This window comes from Poecile atricapillus, chromosome 28 (assembly GCF_030490865.1).
Source record: "Poecile atricapillus isolate bPoeAtr1 chromosome 28, bPoeAtr1.hap1, whole genome shotgun sequence".
Lineage (NCBI taxonomy): Eukaryota > Metazoa > Chordata > Aves > Passeriformes > Paridae > Poecile > Poecile atricapillus.
Genome location: NC_081276.1, coordinates 5,684,028 through 5,702,477, shown reverse-complemented (window position 1 = coordinate 5,702,477; position 18,450 = coordinate 5,684,028). Strand labels below are relative to the sequence as shown.

Sequence of the window (18,450 nt, the reverse complement as noted above, 5' to 3'; positions counted from 1 at the left end):
TGTCTTGTGTGATCTATTGCCTGTGTGAACATGGATGCATCTGGATTTTAACCTGAGGACTCACAGAGCTATATATAAAGTTGTGCTTCTCACAACCTGGTTTCTTTCTAATGCTACAATTGCTTGTGAAATTGCACAATTCAAAAGAGAATCCTTAGTTAAAGCATGAGGAGTAGAATATGCTCACCATCAGCCTGTGTGCAGAGTCTAAACCTGTCCTTTAAGTGGGAGAAAGTGCAGCATGTTATTGGCATCAACACCAGCAATCTATCTTTGCACTCTAATTATAGCATCAGAAACAGACCTGCTGGGGCTCTCTGGGGTGGATTCTGAGCTCTCAGTGTTGGGAGAGCTGCCTGACGCCATGGGCCAAGTGTGTAAACAGGAGCAGGGCATGTTCACAACATTTCCTGCTCAGGTGGTTGGTTGCTTGGTCTTAGCTGTGAGCTGCATGGCTCTCTTTTTCTGCAGCACAGACTGTGGGAGTCAAGTACCTGAGGAGAATATGAAAATTATAGGGGACAGTCATTTTAGCAGGGCCTGTTGTGATAGGACAAGGGGTAATGGTTTAAGCTAAAAGAGGGATGATCCAGACTAGAAATAAGGAAGAAAGTTTTTATGATGGGCATGGTGAGGTACTGGCACAGCTTCTGTTTGCTGAGCTGTGCCAAGAACTGGGGGTGAGTCTTGCTGGCATGGGCTCTTTAGATAAAGGACTCTACTTCAAGGTCAGTATGCAAATCTCTTCATGTAATAGCTTTGGAAAAAATCACTATGGCATTAGCTGTTTCTTGTCCTACATCTTTGTAATGTACACTAGTGCATTCAGATTGAGGATGACTGAACATCTGAAGCCTTCTGGGTTTGAATGGCAGCTTACTCCTTCCTCTTCTCTCTTACTAAAGTATAGATACATAATAAAAGCTAATCACTTAGGTATTTGATTAAACTTGAACTAAAGAAAGATAAGGTAATGGTTGCTTTTTTCCAAATGGGTTCAATGTTTTCTACAACTTCCCGATATTTACTCTGTGCTTAGGAATCTTTTGGTTGTTTCTCCTGTTTTTTCTTAGCCCTGGCTCTTTGCTTGGCTAACAGCTCCCCTTATTTGCTGTGGTCTTACCTGGTAAAAGTAGATGCCAGTCAAATCTGCATTTTTTTGGTTATACAGCTGTTCTGCTATTGTTCTTCAGAAAGTAGCAGAAAAGACAGAAGAGCAAAGCAGGAGAGTAGAAAACATTCTATTTTTAGGACAAGACTGACTTATCTCATATTTAGCCTAGCTAGGGGGATAATGTTTCCAGAGATCTTGCATGGGTAAGAGCTGTATAAGACTGAGTTAAAATTAACTGCCTGGCAGTCTACAAGCATGGAGCCTGCTAAAGAGCCACGGGAGCTGGGACCTCAGACAGAAATGATTGCAGACACAATTCTTGAGGTTGGAGAGAGACTCTTCCAGGTCAGCCGTAGGATGCTTTCAGTACACAGTCGATATTTTGAAGCCATGTTTTTTGGAGGAGCAAGAGAGAGCTCTGAACAGCACATAGTGATAAAAGGGATTGATGCAGTGCCTTTTCAGGCACTACTTGAGTTCACTCGCACAGCCCAAGTGCTCATAGGTCAAGAAAATGTGACAAGCCTACTGGAAACAGCTGATTTTTTTCAGTTTGACAGGGTGAAACTGTTGTGTGAGAAATTTCTGGAGAGAGAACTGCATGTTTCCAACTGCCTAGGCCTGATGACCTACTCACAGCAATTTGCCTTTACAGAGTTGTATATGTCTGCTATGAATGTGGCTCTCACTCACTGGGGGGATGTGATATGCCAGGAAGAATTTAAGGCATTACCCAAGGAAATGCTGATGCAGCTCCTGAAAAGTGATGACCTCTTCATTTCAAGAGAGGATGTGGTTTTTGACAGTATTATGATTTGGATAATGGAGGACCCAGCAACAAGAGAGGAAGAATTTCTGGATTTGGTGGGCGCAGTCAGGGTCACTTTTCTGAGTTTATCCTTCCTTGATATCTTGGTGAAACACAGTAAGCATGCTGGAGAGACAGATATCTTTTCCAGACTAATAAAGAAGTTAGACAGCTGTCCCCCACCCAGCTGGCAAAATCTGAAACTGTGTCCTTATGCTGGTCGGAGCTATGACACCTTATATGTCCTGGGAGGAAAGCATGACAAGGAACAGCAAGAATTATTCCTCTTTCAGCCTAAAACAGGGACCTGGCAGGCTTGTTCTCCACTGCAGCGCAGGAACCTCACCCAGTATGCAGTGGCAGCAGTAGGTAACTTACAGAGAAGGGAGAATGAGCAAATGCAAACAGAAGTTGAGACTGTGAATCCCAAATGCAGGGGGTCTAGCTGTTGCTGTAAAACTGTTGTGCTGAGCATTGCTAAAACATCATTCATATTGGTGTTCATATTTGTTCAAAGAATGGTTTTGTTTTCCTTAGTCCCAGGAGAATGCTAGACATCATTTTTCTCATATAGCAAAACTATGCAGTCTGCCGAGCTCCTTAACTTGGCTTTATCTGGAATTAGCTTTAAGCAGTGTAATTTTTGGCCTTCTCTTTTGTAGTGGTCTAGACAGATGACAGGTGACTTCTAATTTATACTTGCCATTACATTAAACTTATCCATAGATGTTGGAATATTTTCATGCTTGGGGACTTTCAAGCCACCTCAATTCTATGGCTTCCTGTATTAGTGTTGGTAATAGTCCCATTTCTGGTAGGAGTTTGAAAGTGAGATCCCTGAGGTTCTTTCCAACCAGTGTTTCCATGATTGTGTTCAAAAATTGGAGCAGGCTTGGAAAGATGGGCTGCATACTGTAGGCCAAATGTATCTGTGTGGATGAGGAATTAAATACTGCAAACTGATGGACAGAGCAGTGATTTTCTCTCCTTATCTTGTACCTTATTGGTACAGCCCAGGGTGAAATGAGAACCCCAGCTATCAGGAGCAATTTTTAGCCTTCATGTGACTAGTATTTTCTTTGTTGTCTTTCCAGGGAGCTTCCTTTTTGTGACAGGAGGGTATTTCCGGGATGAGTTTGTGTGGTACAGTGTGGATTGGGTGCTTATCTACAACTGCTTGGACAATTGCTGGCTGGAAGGGCCAGCCATGAAGAAGTCCCGCAATAGCCACTGTGCAGTAGGAGTAGGGCTGTACCTGTATGTTCTCGGAGGGAGCACAGATGAAGGGATAATCCCAGCAGTGGAGCGTATGGCTTTGATGGAGTCAGAGTGGGAAAGCATGAGTCCTATGGCTCAGCCTGTGGAGAGAGGCGATGCAGTCAGTGTGGGGACCAGGATCTACGTGGTCTGTGGCCTGGATGAGAATGGACATGTATATGATGGAGTGCAAAGGCTGAACACAGAGACAGACAGCTGGGATGTCATCTCATTCTCCCCTCTTCCAAGGTAAGAAATAATATTCTGGGACCTGGCAGAAGATGAAGTATTCTAGTGTTGGTCCTGCTCCAAGAAGAAGTTAGACTGTAGAAATCTAGAAGTCCTGTCCCTGCAACACTTGTGTGAGTCTCTGTTTAAACAGGATTTCTGATTTGAGGACCAAGGTCACCCTGAATATTTCAGGGGCCAAATCTTTCTGTTGATTCTGATCAAGGGTTTCTTCTCTTGCAGGTATGACCTCTGCATCACATCCCTGAATGGGGCTCTGTACACTGTAGGAGGGGGAGCTTTTCGATTTGATGTGGAGACAGATGAATGGACCCAGGTGAATGAGGAATGCTTGACCCAGAAGTTCTTCATGGGATGCAGCACTGTGAATGGACAAATTTATCTCCTTGGCCAGCGGAAGGGAAACAGTGCCCTCCCCACCGTAGTCCTCTTTGATCCCTACACTGATGTGTGTCAGGTCATAGATGACAAACTCCCTTGCCCCCTTCCTATTCATGGCTGTGTTTCTGTGCGAAGATTTGATATGCGGGCATGAATGGAAGCTTTACAGCTGAGGGGAGTTAGATTGCATCAGCTGTGGCCTGTGACATTTTAAAACTTTTGTTCCTTTGTAATTTTACATTTTTTTTCTACTTGACACATGAACTTGAAGCAAGAGCCAGTGAAAACTTTGTCTACACAAAGGATGCAGGTCATTATTGAAAATGGTGATTGGTATTGTTACGGTACATAAACTTTAGGGTTGATGCTCAATAAAGGGCTGTTCTGACCTTTAACCTCTGTGGCTCTCTGTCCTTTGAACAGCTGGAAAATCACCGCTTCATTGTTAAAAAATATCATAGGATTTAAACAATAAATCAAATGTGTGCCAAGAGAATCTTCAGCAGGATTATAAACCAATAGTGCTGTAGGACAGAGCAAAAAAAGAAAACAAACAGCAAGTGCTGTAAAGCCATACTTAATATCAGTACCATTTTGGCCTGAAATAATCAAGTTTCACAGCTTATGTAATGTCCTGGTTTAGGGCAAATTTGGGAGAAAACTTCCAGTGGGGCTCCTCCCAGGAAGCAAACTCACGTGGCCCTTTTCTCCCACTTTCTAATTGGTTCGGGAAGAGATTTTTCTGAGAGAAGTGGAAAAAAAACTTGTTTATTTCACAGGCACAGCACTACCCAGCACAAAAAATGAATTATATCAAATTACAAAACCTCTCGCCGTTCAGAAGAGATGACAAACTTCAGAGGGTCTCTTTCCTGTGGGTGTTTGCTCTGTTATCAGTCCCTCTGGCACTGGAAAATGCCGCTGCCCAGGCTGGGCTCCCGGTAGTCCACGGGTGCAAGCTCCCGGTGCTCCCCCGAGTCCCCAGTCCAGAGCAGGTTCGATTCGTTTTAGAAAAAGGGAAAGAAAACAGTCCAGGAGGACCTCTCTGCTCTGGCTAGTTGGAAAGCCAAGGCGATCTGTGTCTTGTTGTCTGTCTGTGCTGTAGTCAAAACTCGCGATGAGGGGGGAGCAAGTACAGTCTCTGATAACAGACTCGGTGCTTCTTTTCCACTCACTTTTACTCTCAGATGGAATTTTAAGAATACAAAACCTATGTCTGGGTTAAGTGGCTGAATGGGGATACAATTTAATCAACCCAGGACATGTAATTATGGCTAAAACTATATAAAATTTATTCCAGGATGGAGAGCAGCACAGGAGGGAGACTGTTCTGGATTTATGGATTCAGGTATGTGATGACAAACAGTTGCACACTGAGTCCTAAGAATCTGGCTTCAGTTTCCTTAGTCCTCTTTGGGTTCACGGCTGCAGAGACTCAGAATAAAAATGCCCATCCCAATGCACTAAAATGAGGGTGCAAGGAGCAGGGTCCTGCACATAGCTGTAATTAAAGACATATGAAGAAGAGCATTTCCTGGTCAGAACTACGGACTTAGGGGATTGATCTCCAAGGGCACTCAGGCCTCCCAAGTGTGGAGAGTGCAACAGGTGCAACAGACGCAAGCTAGGAAGCTGCACTGCAACCACTGCAGTCGTCTATGCTGTCAGAGTCTGTTCTCTGATGTGACACAACAAGAGAATTCCTGAGCTGAATGATTAACATCTCCAGAGAAGGGAAGAGGCCTTAAAAACTGAGAGGTGTTTGTTAAAAGCAACCCTGCCACTGTGACAGCTCTGTCAGGACAGCAGGCCTCCAGACAGGAGCGCTGTAGGTCTGGTTTGGCTTCCTCTCCTTGCCAGCTCCCCCTGCAAAGCTGGGAGACCCATGATGGGGCTGCAGCAGCCAAGGCTGGGCCTGTTCTCTGGGTCCAGGGGCCAGTTGTGCCCTGGAGGCCACATAAATCTTTTAAATGCTGAGATTCTCATGTATTATTTGGGACTTTAAAAGAAAGCATTATACTCAAAGGGACACGGTACACTAATTCATGGGCAAGCCCTTACACCAGGGATCCCAGTGAAGGGTCTTGTACCCCCACCAAAGTGCAGCTAGTGGGGGTGAGGTGACAGCCTGCTCAAGGCTGATGTTCCACAGAGAGCGGGTGGCTGCCTGTCTTCCAGGATTGCAGCCTGCAGACCCAAACTCCAGAGTCCTTCAAGGGAAAGCTGGTTCAACCTTTGAGTTACATAATGTTGGGCTACCAGCAAGGTTCACAGGTTTTCCTACTGACATATGATCTGATATTCTAAAAAGATTTCCTGCAAAATGTATATAAAACAGAATTTTTTTGTTGTGCAATTAATTTTTTACATTTCCTTAAAATTTTTTGTTATACTATAAATTCTGAAAATTAGATCTTATGCAAGAAATTGCAAGGTGAAGCATCATCCAAACCCTAAACCATTGGAGTAAAATGATAGTGTTGTAATGCTTGTATTTTCCAATTTTAAAAGTGAAATCTCAACAAAATTAATACATCCATATAGAAAGCTTCCATTTATTATGTATAATTTCTGGTGGAAAAGTGTGCATTTGGAAGAATTTAGTTCTTAGTCTTAGGAGACTTCTCCCTGAGAAGACATTCAGTAAGCAAAATCTTTTAGACATTAGAGCTATTTTGTATAATTCATATGGCAAATACAGCTTGTATCATTTGGCCAGGCCTTAGTTGCAGAAATGGTTTATCCCAGAGCCTGACCATTTTATACTTCCCAAGTGAAAACTTATTTGCCATTTAAGCCAGTGCCTTTCACATGCAAGTCCTTTCAGGGGTGGTTGGTTATGGCTGCCACTGTCTTTTGAAATTGCAAACTGGTTAAATCTTTCCCCATTTTAATTTATTATCTCATGAACCTTTTGGGAAGGCTTTGAGATAATCACAGATAGGAGTCATAACTTCAGCAGCTTGTTCAACCCCTCTTCTCTTTATGCAGTGGGACTTTGGCTGGAATACCCTTTTTTCCCCTGGATGAATGATTATAGAGTAGTAGTAAACGAATAATCCTAATATAATAATTCTAGAAAACAACTTCTTAAGTGACTTAACTGCCTATAGATGTGATGAAATTCACCTCCACCTAGGCCTCAGGCACACTCCAGTGAAGCACTGTCAAGCCTCTCCCCTAGCTCCTCTTCAGCATTCCGAAGACTTACTGGTTCCTGGTATTTTGCAGCAAGCCCTGTGTTATTCTTTGTGCTTTGCCAGATCCTCTCCTTCGCTCCTTTCACTCTCTTCAGTGTCACTTCTGACATCTTGTCTTTTCTGAAGGAAAGAAAGTTTAAATTATATTTGAGAAGACTAGTCCTGTTTTCATTCACAGCCCTGTGGGCCTAACCTAGTAGCGAAAAAAAAATAAGAGGTGTGATCATGTTGTTAAAGCCAGTGCTGCAATTGTACCTGCATTGGGAGATTAACTGACAGGTATTAACTCTATTATGGTTTCACCCAATTTTTCTCACCCTCATAATGTTCTTGTAATCCTATCTTGTATCCTATGCGACTTCCTATCGTATCTCGCCGGAGCTTATCTGGCTCTGCCACTTTGGCCTGCACAGGAGTGGGTCACAGCCCAGGAGCAGAATGACCCGAGGAGTGACTAGAGCACTTGCTCTACAGCTTTTTGGTTGTCAGTCTGTGCTCTGAAGAGGCAAGGACAAGAGGGAGGTCTTTTGCACGGGATAGTAGAGGATTTATTGCTCTGGGGAATCTTGGGGGCAAAAGACAGAAAATGCGAGCGTGCAACAGCTGAAATAGGGAGGCGGTTCAAAGGAAGTGTGCAAAGCATCAGCTAATCAGAGATATCCTGGGGAGGGTAAAAGGCAGGGTTCAAAAAATCATCATCCAATGAGGGAGGTAGGGGGGAAAGTTGGGTCACATGGACTAATCAAGCATCAAAGTTTAGGGGATTTATGAAGAGGAATTCCAAGCATCTGGTGAGCCTAAGATAGGATTGACAGGGGACTTAGAGTAGATTGACAACATGGGGTGGGAGGGTCTCATTTGGACCAAACCATCAACTTGGGGAAGAGCAGAACATACCATTAACAAGAAACACACTGCAACACTGAATAATTTTTTTTTTTTCAGAGGAGGAAGAGGAGTAGATCTCTTACCTGATGGGGGTCTTTATGTACATACAGCATTAAACCTCAAGGTGAGAACCACACATAATTTGATTCTCTTGATCAAGACACTTGGTGACTCCTCTCTCCACCCTGACCCCGTGTATTACTAAGATATTCAGGAAGATTTAATATAAGGCAGCAAATAACTTGGCGAAAAGGAAAGCTGTGGAGATTTTGGTGCTCTCTTGTGTTGTTCAGTTTTAACCTCCCTCTTTCATGGCTTGCACTGCCTCCTAACTGCACTTCATGGATTCATTTTCTGCCTAACCATCCATACTGACAATATCTTAAAATTTTAATTTTGTATCAAGATCATCTTTGCAAAGAAGTTTAACATATTTTACAAGCAGCTTTGATGTTCAAAATCCCTCTGAGCATCTGAGATTTAAACCTGTTCTCCATCAAGGCCAGTAGACTGTTGAGGCAAATTTAATTTTTCAAAGGTAAAAATGGGGAGGAAGAAGGGAGAGGAGAGAGGGAGGGAGCTGGCAGTGCTGCAGTGGGGCTCTCTTGTCAGTGTGTGCAATAATGGGACCCAGGCTCGTGGGACAGAAGCTCCACTTGCAGCCACAGCAGCTCCCCTGGGAGTGTGTTTGGGTTAAGGACACAGCAGAGGGTAATGATGATGAGCAGACCTGTTGGAGGTTTCCATCACCAAAAGCTGACCCAGCTACCTTGCCTCACAGAACTCCTTCATCAGCTTGGGGTGGTCCTGGGCCAGCTGGTGCCTCTGCTAAGTCTCTGCCTTTCTGAACAGCAGGTCACTTTGCTTGGCCAGTGAAACCAGCTCCTCCTGGGAAACAGACCAGGGAGGAAGGACTGAGCCTTTTGGAGGCTGTCATTCCCCGTGAGGGAGGAGGATTTCTGCTCCCAGGGCCTGCTTCTGCCTGTCCACCTTTGCCCAAAGTACATCTCTCTTTGAAAAAAAATTCTATCAGTTCTGTTTGCATTTGTGAACTATTGAGAAACCGCTCAGACTATTCACCGAGTCTTCACAGAAGTATGGCAAATGTCATTTATTTCTATCTCTAGCACACTTTTATACGGTCCGACAGGGTCTGTGGGCTTAGCAAGCTACTATTGATTAATACATATGGTTTACATTCTTTCCTCAATACACAAGGCTATTGTTTTTCATTCTCGCTGCTTCAGGAGAGTTTCGAGGACACTACCTTTAATATCATCATTTATACCAAAGGCTGGCTTGTGCAGACAGGATTTTACTAAAATAGCATGCCTTTACTCTGTTAAAATGTTTTACTACAATTCCCCGTTTCTCTTTTTGCACAAGCCAGGCTTTAGACGTGATTAATTTTACACTTTTACAGAGACAAGATAACAATATATAATGTAAAATTTGTCCTCCCTTCAGCACAAGAGACTTAAATCATTCAGCAATGCCCTAGCTGGCCAACCAACCCCCAATGGGGTCACCACCTTCCCCCAGGGCATGCAACTCATCCTGCAGCTGCCTTAGTTGTTTGTGGATTGAAACTGAATGGTCAGTAAGGTTCCAACAGCACATACCTTTAAACTCTTCACAACTATGTTCTTGTGCTAAAAGCAAGAGATCAACTGCAGTTTGATTTTGCAATATGGTGTGGCGTACACCACTCACATCAGCTGAAAGTTTGCTTAACATTGTTGATGTTAAATTCAGTTCTTTCCTGGTCCAATAAGCTAGCTTTTTTAGAGTTGACAAGCTTTTAGCAGCAACTGCTCTTGGAGTAAAAGGAGGCTAGCTATATTATACCACTTGATTAGTGTACCACTTTAAAAGTCTGGGTCTCTAACATCATCAAATTGTAATTTATTCAGGCTTTGCTTTGACCATTTGATGGTTTTTATTTTACCAGCTATATTTAACAATTGGTGTAAATTTGTATAGAACAAAGTAAGTTTCTCAAAGTTACAGGGTCCTCTATGTGGGCTAGCAGGAATCTCATTCCATGCTCTATCTCTCCAGATTAAGAATATTGCACTAGGTAATCGCCTTGGTGATTGTTCTGTGAGATTGCACCATGAATAAAAAGCTTTACTTCTGGTGTTCGTAGTAAGATCAACTATAGAGTTAACTGTTGCTCAGTGTTGCATCACTTTGTTGGAGTGGCTTTTTGTAGGAGGCTCAAACATCATCCATCAACCTGAGGTATGGGTGGAGCCTAACAAATCTAATTCTTCTGGGGGCCTTACAGTAACATTGAGAACTTCAATAATTTTTGTTTGTCAGCAGGCTTCAAGTTGTCTTAACGTGAAGCCAACGGTGCGATTACATTCTCATAACATTGCCAATTAATTCAGTCGAGTCTCATTACTAACTAAACTTTTAAATGCTTGAGGATCCCACTCAGGGACTCCTATGAGACAGTTACGAGAAGGATCTCCAGGTGTGGCTAAGCTTAGACACAATGATTTTTGGCCTGTCAAATGTGCCAGAGTGACCCATATGTTCTGTCGCTTTTGGATGTTAGTTAGCAGACAGTTGGTTGGGACTGTTATAAATGAAAATCAGCCAAATTTATCAACAGTAATTTTATTGAAAAGTTTGCAAAAATTGTGTTATGGAAACAACCACAATCACAGTTAGCGTCGAGCCCGGGATCAGTGCTGGGTGAACTCTGAATCAGTCTCTACCGTCCTGATTCCCCCAAGTTCACCACCTGTCCTTTGGTGGAGTGAGTTTTTATACAATTTTTACAGCCTGAGGCTGTACAGTTCTTTCTTCCAGGGTTCATTCCATATTCATATTTACTGTAGGTTTGTTAACTATGTTTCTGAGAAGGGAGGAAAGGTTTGAGTGGCTTTTACGGGAACTGAGTATTGAGATGCATGATGTGGAGATTTTTCTGTTTGGATTGTTAACGAAGTTCCTTGGGAGGGGGAGAGTTACCAGAACTAGAGAATCAGATCAGTTCAGTATCAGGCATAAATCTCTGAGTCATTAGTACGCCTATCTCTTGGGTGGGCCTTGTTCTTCTTGTTGCCATTCTGTTCTTTTGCAAATTACCCCTCTCCTCCAGCTCCTGGCTGTCGTGTTCCAATTCCTTGCTATGCATGTGTGTTTGATACTCATAACCAGTTTTTATTTCTTTTCACTGCTTATATACATATACAATAAACCACAAATTATACAACCATATATTACAGGACTATACACAGCATGATTACTATAAGCAGTTTATTCCATGCAAATGACATCCTGCTTTCAGAATCACAGCTAATCAGGCTTTTGTAATTTGTTGAATGAATTCCTTTAAGGTTTAAAGTTAAATGAACTTTCAAATATGCTCACCTTAACTCTTGAAGGGGGAATACTTATACTTTATACTAATATATTTTCTAAATTTATCAATAACCTACAAATAACAATTATCACACAAACTAAACTCTTTATCTTAAACTATTATCTAACTACTTTTAACACACGTGCTCTGGTATTTATGCAATCTAAGCATGAAAGCAATTTGCTTAAAGGGTAAAATACAGTTATAATTTTGATTTTATATACAGTTAGATGGACTCTCTATACGCTTTCAGATCTTCTACAGAATTTCTCTCACAAACAGACTATGTTTTAATGCGATTCAGTCTTGGAACATCTGTTGCTCCTGTGACATCAACTGGCAGCTGATTGATGACTGACTGAGGGCTTTGATGTTCAGGTTGTTCTTCACATCTTTCTAAATCTTAAAACAGAGAATAACTGAAAAAAATTGGTAAAGATACAACATCATGATAACAACATAAAATTTCTGTTGGCAAACTGTCTGTATAGTTTTCAGACACAACTGTGTCCTGACAGGTCCATTTCTGATACATGTCTGGAGTACCAAGGCTGTGTGGTGACATCTCCGTTCACTGGATCTCACGTTTTCAGAGGCAGACAGTCTGGTCAGATGGACAGGTGACCTTTTGGAACCTTTTAACAAAACACAGGCACTTCTCCCCTTGAAGTTAATGAATCATTTTGACTTAGCTGTGGTACACTTAACTGTAAATTCAGCTTATATGATCTTTCTAAATATTTGATATAAATATTTCATTATTGTGGTCCAAATTTCTAATGCACATATTACACTAATCAAATCCTTTTAGAGTATCAATTCCTCCCATTTAAAAAAAAAAATAAAAAATGAGGTGTACTTCTGTCAAGTACATCAATATCAACACAAAACCATATATAATGAATAAAAAACCTATAGCAGTTAAAAATCAATCAAATAATAAACATTATTAATAACATATGTAATACAGAACTATCATTAACCACAAAAACACTGCATCAGCATCTTATAGTCTGCAAACAAACAAAAACAAAAACAAAATCAATGAAGGATTGGATAACCACCTCTGGAAATGATTCTCCAAGACCACTTCTGATGTGGTTAGATAGGGAAAGCTGATCGGAAGATCTCGCGATGTACGTGAAGATAGGGCCCCTCTTTCTCCAAAGAAACTCCTGTACTCCAAAGAAACACTCCTGTACCGCCGGGATGCAGTCGCTCGGCAAGGTAGTTTCGCAGCTGCATGAGCAGTGGGGTATAGACTGCAAATCAAGGGACTTTGAATGCGCGGTTACCAGATTACTAGAATTATGTGTTGTTGATGATCCCGTAGATATATTACACCCAGATTGCTGGGTTAGGTGTACTAAGGCGCTCACGGATGACGTGTTGTGCTTTAAGTCCAGCAAGTGCCTTAAAAGCTGGGCGAGAGTTAAGGAAGCGCTGCGAAAAGCTCTTCAAGAGCAGGAAACTTGGAAGGCAGCTCAAAGCTGTTTAAAGGTTACACCACGGGTGGGGGCTGGAGCTGCTACTCAGACCACGTTTATTGATTGCCCCACCAATTCTAACTGGCCATCCAATGATGACGGGCGGCTTGAGTCGCCGTCCCGCCTGCCCGGTTCTAACACAGGTTTGGCCACGGAACATAATTTGCTGCCAGGGGGTACTGATGCCACTGAGCCGCGGGGCGCGCCCGACACCGCGGGCCCTGGAGATGTCGGGGAAAGGCCTCTGCCATACCCACCATGAAATGGTGCCGGGGAGAGGAAGAAGGAGCAGAGCGAAGGGTGCCTAACGCACGCGGACATATGCGATCGGGAGTCTAAGGGGAGGCGGGAGGACAGCGCCAATGGTGAAGGGGAGGAGAGCTCAGAGTCCAATCAGGGAGCGTGCCCTAGACTATCTCATTGTAAGGAAAAGAACCCGCTGGAAGGAAGGTGGAGAAAGGGAGGGGAGAAACCCGTCCCTGGAAAAGGGAGAGGGCGGAGTCCCACCAAAAGGCATTGTAGCCCGGAAGCCCACTGCCACTCGATAAGACCAAGTCCTGGGTAGTTCCATCAACCTCAGGAATCTGGGCCTGTAGCTCCACAGGTATTACTCCGTGTATTTCCATCAAACACTTTGATGAAGTTAACGATTTCTGTGTCCAAGTGGTTGTTATCCCTAGGATCCTGTATTTCCATGGAGATGAATTGCCTTACCACCAAGAGAGAGGTTTCCCACGCCAAAAGCGAGAACTCATTACTGCCATCAGCCTCGCGGTACTTTTGGGCCCAACAGCAACACATGTGGACTAGATATCCTACCTATGCATCAAGGAGGTCATGGCTGTTCAGAGCCAACACAACCATAACCAGCCAACCTCTATCCCGCCGAAATAGCTCAGTTGGGAGAGCATTAGACTGAAAATCTAAAGGTCCCTGGTTAGATCCCGAGTTTCGACAGAGCTTCAGCAAAGACTTGAACAGCGTAGCCGACAACGTTCTCAACAGAACTGGTTTGACTCAATGTTCAGCCAATCCCCATGGATTGTTACCCTCATATCCACGTTAGCAGGACCAGTTATCATTGTTGTGTTTGCACTTATCTTTGGTCCATGTCTTCTTAATAAGTTAGCCCAGTTTGTAGAAACCCATTTGGATAAGATTGACATTTTATATTTAGAACAGAGACAGTTAACCTGAGTTTTCATTATAGTTCATACTAACACACCGCGGTTACGTTTAATGTTCATTACTAACAAGTTCACGGTTTGTTGTTAATTACATAAGTCATTCAGTTATAAAGTTCTGTTCATGGAGAGGGGGGGAGATGATGTGGTTAGACAGGGAAAGCCGATCGGAAGATCTCGCGATGTACGTGAAGATAGGGCCCCTCTTTCTCCAAAGTTCTATAACCCATAATATCACGGTGATGACGTAATCATAAATCGGTCATATAAAACCATGCACACTGGAAATAAACGCTCTTCACCGTCCACCACATTGGTGTTTGCGTGTGATTAGCCCGACAGGCCTGTAAGTTTAGCCATCGTGTCACTCACGAACCGGGTCGCTATGCCTCATCTGAGAGGCATCTACCACTTCAAAACTGATCCAGCTGTTATATTAATAGGGTCAAATTGCCAAGTCAAAAAGTAACTCAAATATTGATTTGGCACAGAGAACATCTGGATCTGTTGGCAAACATTCTGTCCAGGTAAAGTCAAGGGTTGGCCAGGTCCTAGGCTTTAAACTGGAAAGATGTCTCTTAACTAATTTTCAAAACAAGGTTCTCAATAGTAGCAGCTATGAGATGCTTAAAGCACAGCAAACTGTTAAAATGCATTTGTACAAAGCAAATGATCAGAAGCCTTAGGTACCAGACCAATTAAACCATTCAGTGGTTGGTTTAATCTGAAGCCTCTCCTGTCATGATCCGCAAGGTGGGATTCGTGATGTGGTTGTTTTAGTCAGTCTTAGAGTACAGAAGATTATCAGCAAACCAAGGACTTAAACAGCAAAACACACTTTATTGAGTGCTCATCAGCACTAATATGTGATAGAGGGAAAAGAGGAGAAAACAAAGCAGAAGGAAAAGAGAGTAAGGGGATTATAGCTACCAACGTTGAAGTCCACTCAGCTGTCCAACGACGCAGAGTCTTCTGTCTGTTGGGGAGATCTCAAAGGAAGGTAAGTTTGGGGTATAATTTTATAGTCTTTTACAAAGTGAGGGGCACAGGGCCAAAAACAGAGGAGATTGATGATCATTGTGATGAATTCCATTGTGCAGGGGGCAGGAGTAGGGTAGAGAGCAAACCATGTCTTGCAAGTCTTTGCTCACCAGCAGGAATGAGGGCAATGTGTCATGGAAATCCCATTGCACAGGGTACCACGCACAAACCTCTGCTCACCAGCAGGAACGAGGGCAGTGTACCGTGCAACCACCTGCAAACAATCACTGAGCAAACATCCACCTCAGCTAGGCCAAACCCCCTAAACCAAATCCCTTGTGATATTCAGGGTCTCAGCCTCTGTCCTTGAGACAGTTGTGAGATAGATGAGAGAATCTTTGGACCATCTTTTACACTCTCCCATGGCTGCTGACCCCCAGCAATGATACATTTTCTTGGAATTCTGGAAACACTGAAAAATAATAAAGCTATAAAAACCAAAAACTGCATAGATTGCAACAAACAATGAACTCCTGATGAAATCAAGGGTGTCACAGACTGCATTCACTTCTATCCACAAGCAGGTGTTCATCAGAGTTTATCACAGCTGTTTCAGTTGTAGTCACCTTTATCTTTCTAGGGAAATAACTATACTTTGCAGTTCAAACAAGTGTCTTCAACAATACATAAAACAATTTAAATCAAACAATATTTAAACCTGGTAACAATTAACTATGACAAAAAGAAATAACAAAATTTAACCTCAAAAGAATATCAAAGCTATAAAACTTCACTTAAAAACATTCAAACTTAAACATAATAAAACTTAACTTTGCTTAATTCTATTAACACTTAATCTATATCAAATAAAAGCATAACTTAATCTTACTCTATTATTACAAAAAGGCAACTGAAAGTTTGGTATATACTTCTGAACACAATATAACATGGATTCACTATAAAAATTATAAAAATGTAATAAATACATCACAATTCCATGTCATTTGGCTTTAAAAATAACTCACAATAATTACAAATGTTACTAAAATACTTATTCATAACAGGAATTTGCCTAGTATATGCTTAAGTTGGTTAGGATTTTTAAAGTGCAGTTTTACTAGAGAAAAATGACAACAGGATCTGGCAAGTTGCCATTCAGCTTTTATAGCACTTCTCAAAAACTAGTCTAATTCTTAACTAAAATCTGAAGTCCAAATCAGTATATATGCTGTTGTTTATGTGTTTTTTATAACAAAAGGACTCACATTAAAATTACCTTATTAGAATTGTGGAAAAAACAAACAAATGGGTAATATATGCTTAACTTAACTTTGTCTTGTACAGCAAAGTTTCTCCTATTTTTTAAACCATAAATATCTTTTGTAGATAACATTTATTGGAAGGTTGTTTTATTAGTAGCTGTAAATCATTCAATATTTTAACATTAGGTTTCAAAACTAATTATTGCAAGATAACTTTTACTTCTATTAATATTCACCTTAAACACTTCTTAGAAAGGGGCTTTTTGAACTTTCAAAGAATCACAATAATTTCTCTAGTAAAACTCTAAAAAACTGCAACTGCATAAATTCATAATTACTTAAAACACAAAATTAACTCTAAAAGGGTATATAAAAACATTTAAAAACCAATGAATCATGACTTTTTAACAAACTGGGTACTATCCCAGTGCCTTTTCTTAGAGAGGGAGCCAGGGTGGGAAACTGCCCTGCTCTACTGCTGCTCTGCTGTTGTTATCTCTAGACAGTTTGAGGGAAGTCTCTGTCATTCCCCACATACTCTCACAGAGGGGAAAAACAAAGAGAAAAGAAAAAAACAAAAAACCTCACGAAGTTAACTTTAACAAATTCAGTTCTTTCTCTCAATATTTTCTCGTTGTTCACAGACAGAGGAAAAACGGCACAATTTTACAAAAACAGGCAAAAAAGCCTCTCAGGGCCAGGTGGTAACAATGGTGATCATTGCAACTTATTAACCTTTAATTATAGTGATGAATTTTGAACTAGATGCCATATAGTTAGCGATTTTTTTGCTATTTTGTCTCTCTTTGAAGCTGTCTGAGCCACCTATTTCTACTCAACTGTTTCTGTAATTGCTGATATTTGTCCAGCATGGCCTTGGAGCTTTTTCTGCAGTGCCACTGCCATGGGGAGTGTTTTTGTTCTCTGCGCACACTCCCGTGCTTCCCCCATGTCCCCCTGGGTCAGGTCGAAACCAGTCCACATCTGGCTTCTCTTCTTCCAGGGTAGTAAAGTTGGGACTTAAATAAGATTGTGGTGTTAAAAGTGTCTCCAAAGGTGGAGCAAATAGTTCAGGATGTATCACATCCTGCCGTTGCTGAACAGATTCTGTTCGTTGTTTCAGTGTTTGCTGTGGAGTTTCTTTATTTTCTTCTCTCTGACTCTCCCTCCCTCTCTCCAAGGGCGGCATAGACAGAAATGCTCGCTCAGCAGTGGGAGGTGAAGACGGCTGCTGCTGTGACGCAGGTAGAATTACGGTACTTGCAGCCTGAGCATATTGCGCTTTCCTGTTTTTTAAGGTATTAGTTACAATCTGCCAAGTTGGACCAAGAGACAGAGTGTCCTTGCTTTTCCCTGTAATCGTTCTCTTCCACAACAAATCTCCTATGTCTTTCCATTCTTCCGCTGCAAAAGGCAGCAGCGGGACCTGGAGACGTCCACGCTTATTATCTCTAGCCCATAAAACGAGCTTTCCAAGGTCCATATCCTTGACGGCTTCACTTTGTTTAACGATAATGTTTAGAAGCAGTTTTCGTGCTGCCACAAACCCCACTTTCATTTCTTGCGGCCATGGGCAGGGGGAGGGGAGCGACCCCTCCTCCTGGTGCACCCTCAATCCGGGCCCCACCCTTGGCTTTCCCCAGCTAGGCTCCTTTTGAGCCCGCCTACCCAGTACTGATCCACTGCCGCGTCTATCCGCACGCAGATCCACTCTGTTGGCCTGGCCCGCTTACACGTCTTCAGGACCGCCAAATTCCCTCTGCCCGCAAAGGGTTCCTGGTCAGAGCGCCAGATAATGAGTAACCGCTCAGACTATTCACCGAGTCTTCACAGAAGTATGGCAAATGTCATTTATTTCTATCTCTAGCACACTTTTATAGGGTCTGACAGGGTCCGCCGGCTCAGCAAGCTACTATTGGTTAATACATATGGTTTACATTCTTTCCTCAATACACAAGGCTATTGTTTTTCATTCTCGCTGCTTCAGGAGAGTTTCAAAGACACTACCTTTAATATCATCATTTATACCGAAGGCTGGCTTGTGCAGACAGGCTTCTACTAAAATAGCATGCCTTTACTCTATTAAAATGTTTTACTACAGTGAACTCCCAGATTGTTTTGGCCATTTTAGAACTCCAGACATATCTAAATGCAGATTCAGAAGTAAACACAGCCTCTCCCTGGTTAAGTTTTGCCAGCTGTACACAAAGGAATGTAATGCCTGTCTGTAAAAGTCTAAATATATTTTTTTCCACCTCTG

General features: G+C 42.2%; 1 protein-coding gene, 1 long non-coding RNA gene and 1 other non-coding gene across 3 annotated transcripts; all 3 read left to right on the top strand.

Annotated features, from left to right (window-relative positions):
• Positions 1–954: 954 nt before the first annotated feature.
• On the top strand, positions 955–4,204 carry LOC131589159 (kelch-like protein 24). The gene is made up of 3 exons (XM_058858316.1): positions 955–2,291; positions 3,017–3,428; positions 3,651–4,204. The coding sequence occupies exons 1-3, from the start codon at positions 1,370–1,372 to the stop codon at positions 3,961–3,963; spliced, it is 1,647 nt and encodes a 548-aa protein (XP_058714299.1). The 5' UTR covers positions 955–1,369; the 3' UTR covers positions 3,964–4,204.
• A 901-nt stretch (positions 4,205–5,105) lies between these two features.
• On the top strand, positions 5,106–15,689 carry LOC131589476 (uncharacterized). Its single transcript, XR_009279753.1, has 3 exons — positions 5,106–5,157; positions 7,955–8,021; positions 11,795–15,689. It is a non-coding gene; the product is annotated as an uncharacterized LOC131589476 (long non-coding RNA).
• On the top strand, positions 13,648–13,720 carry TRNAF-GAA (transfer RNA phenylalanine (anticodon GAA)). Its single transcript has one exon. It is a non-coding gene; the product is annotated as a tRNA-Phe (tRNA).
• Positions 15,690–18,450: the final 2,761 nt, after the last annotated feature.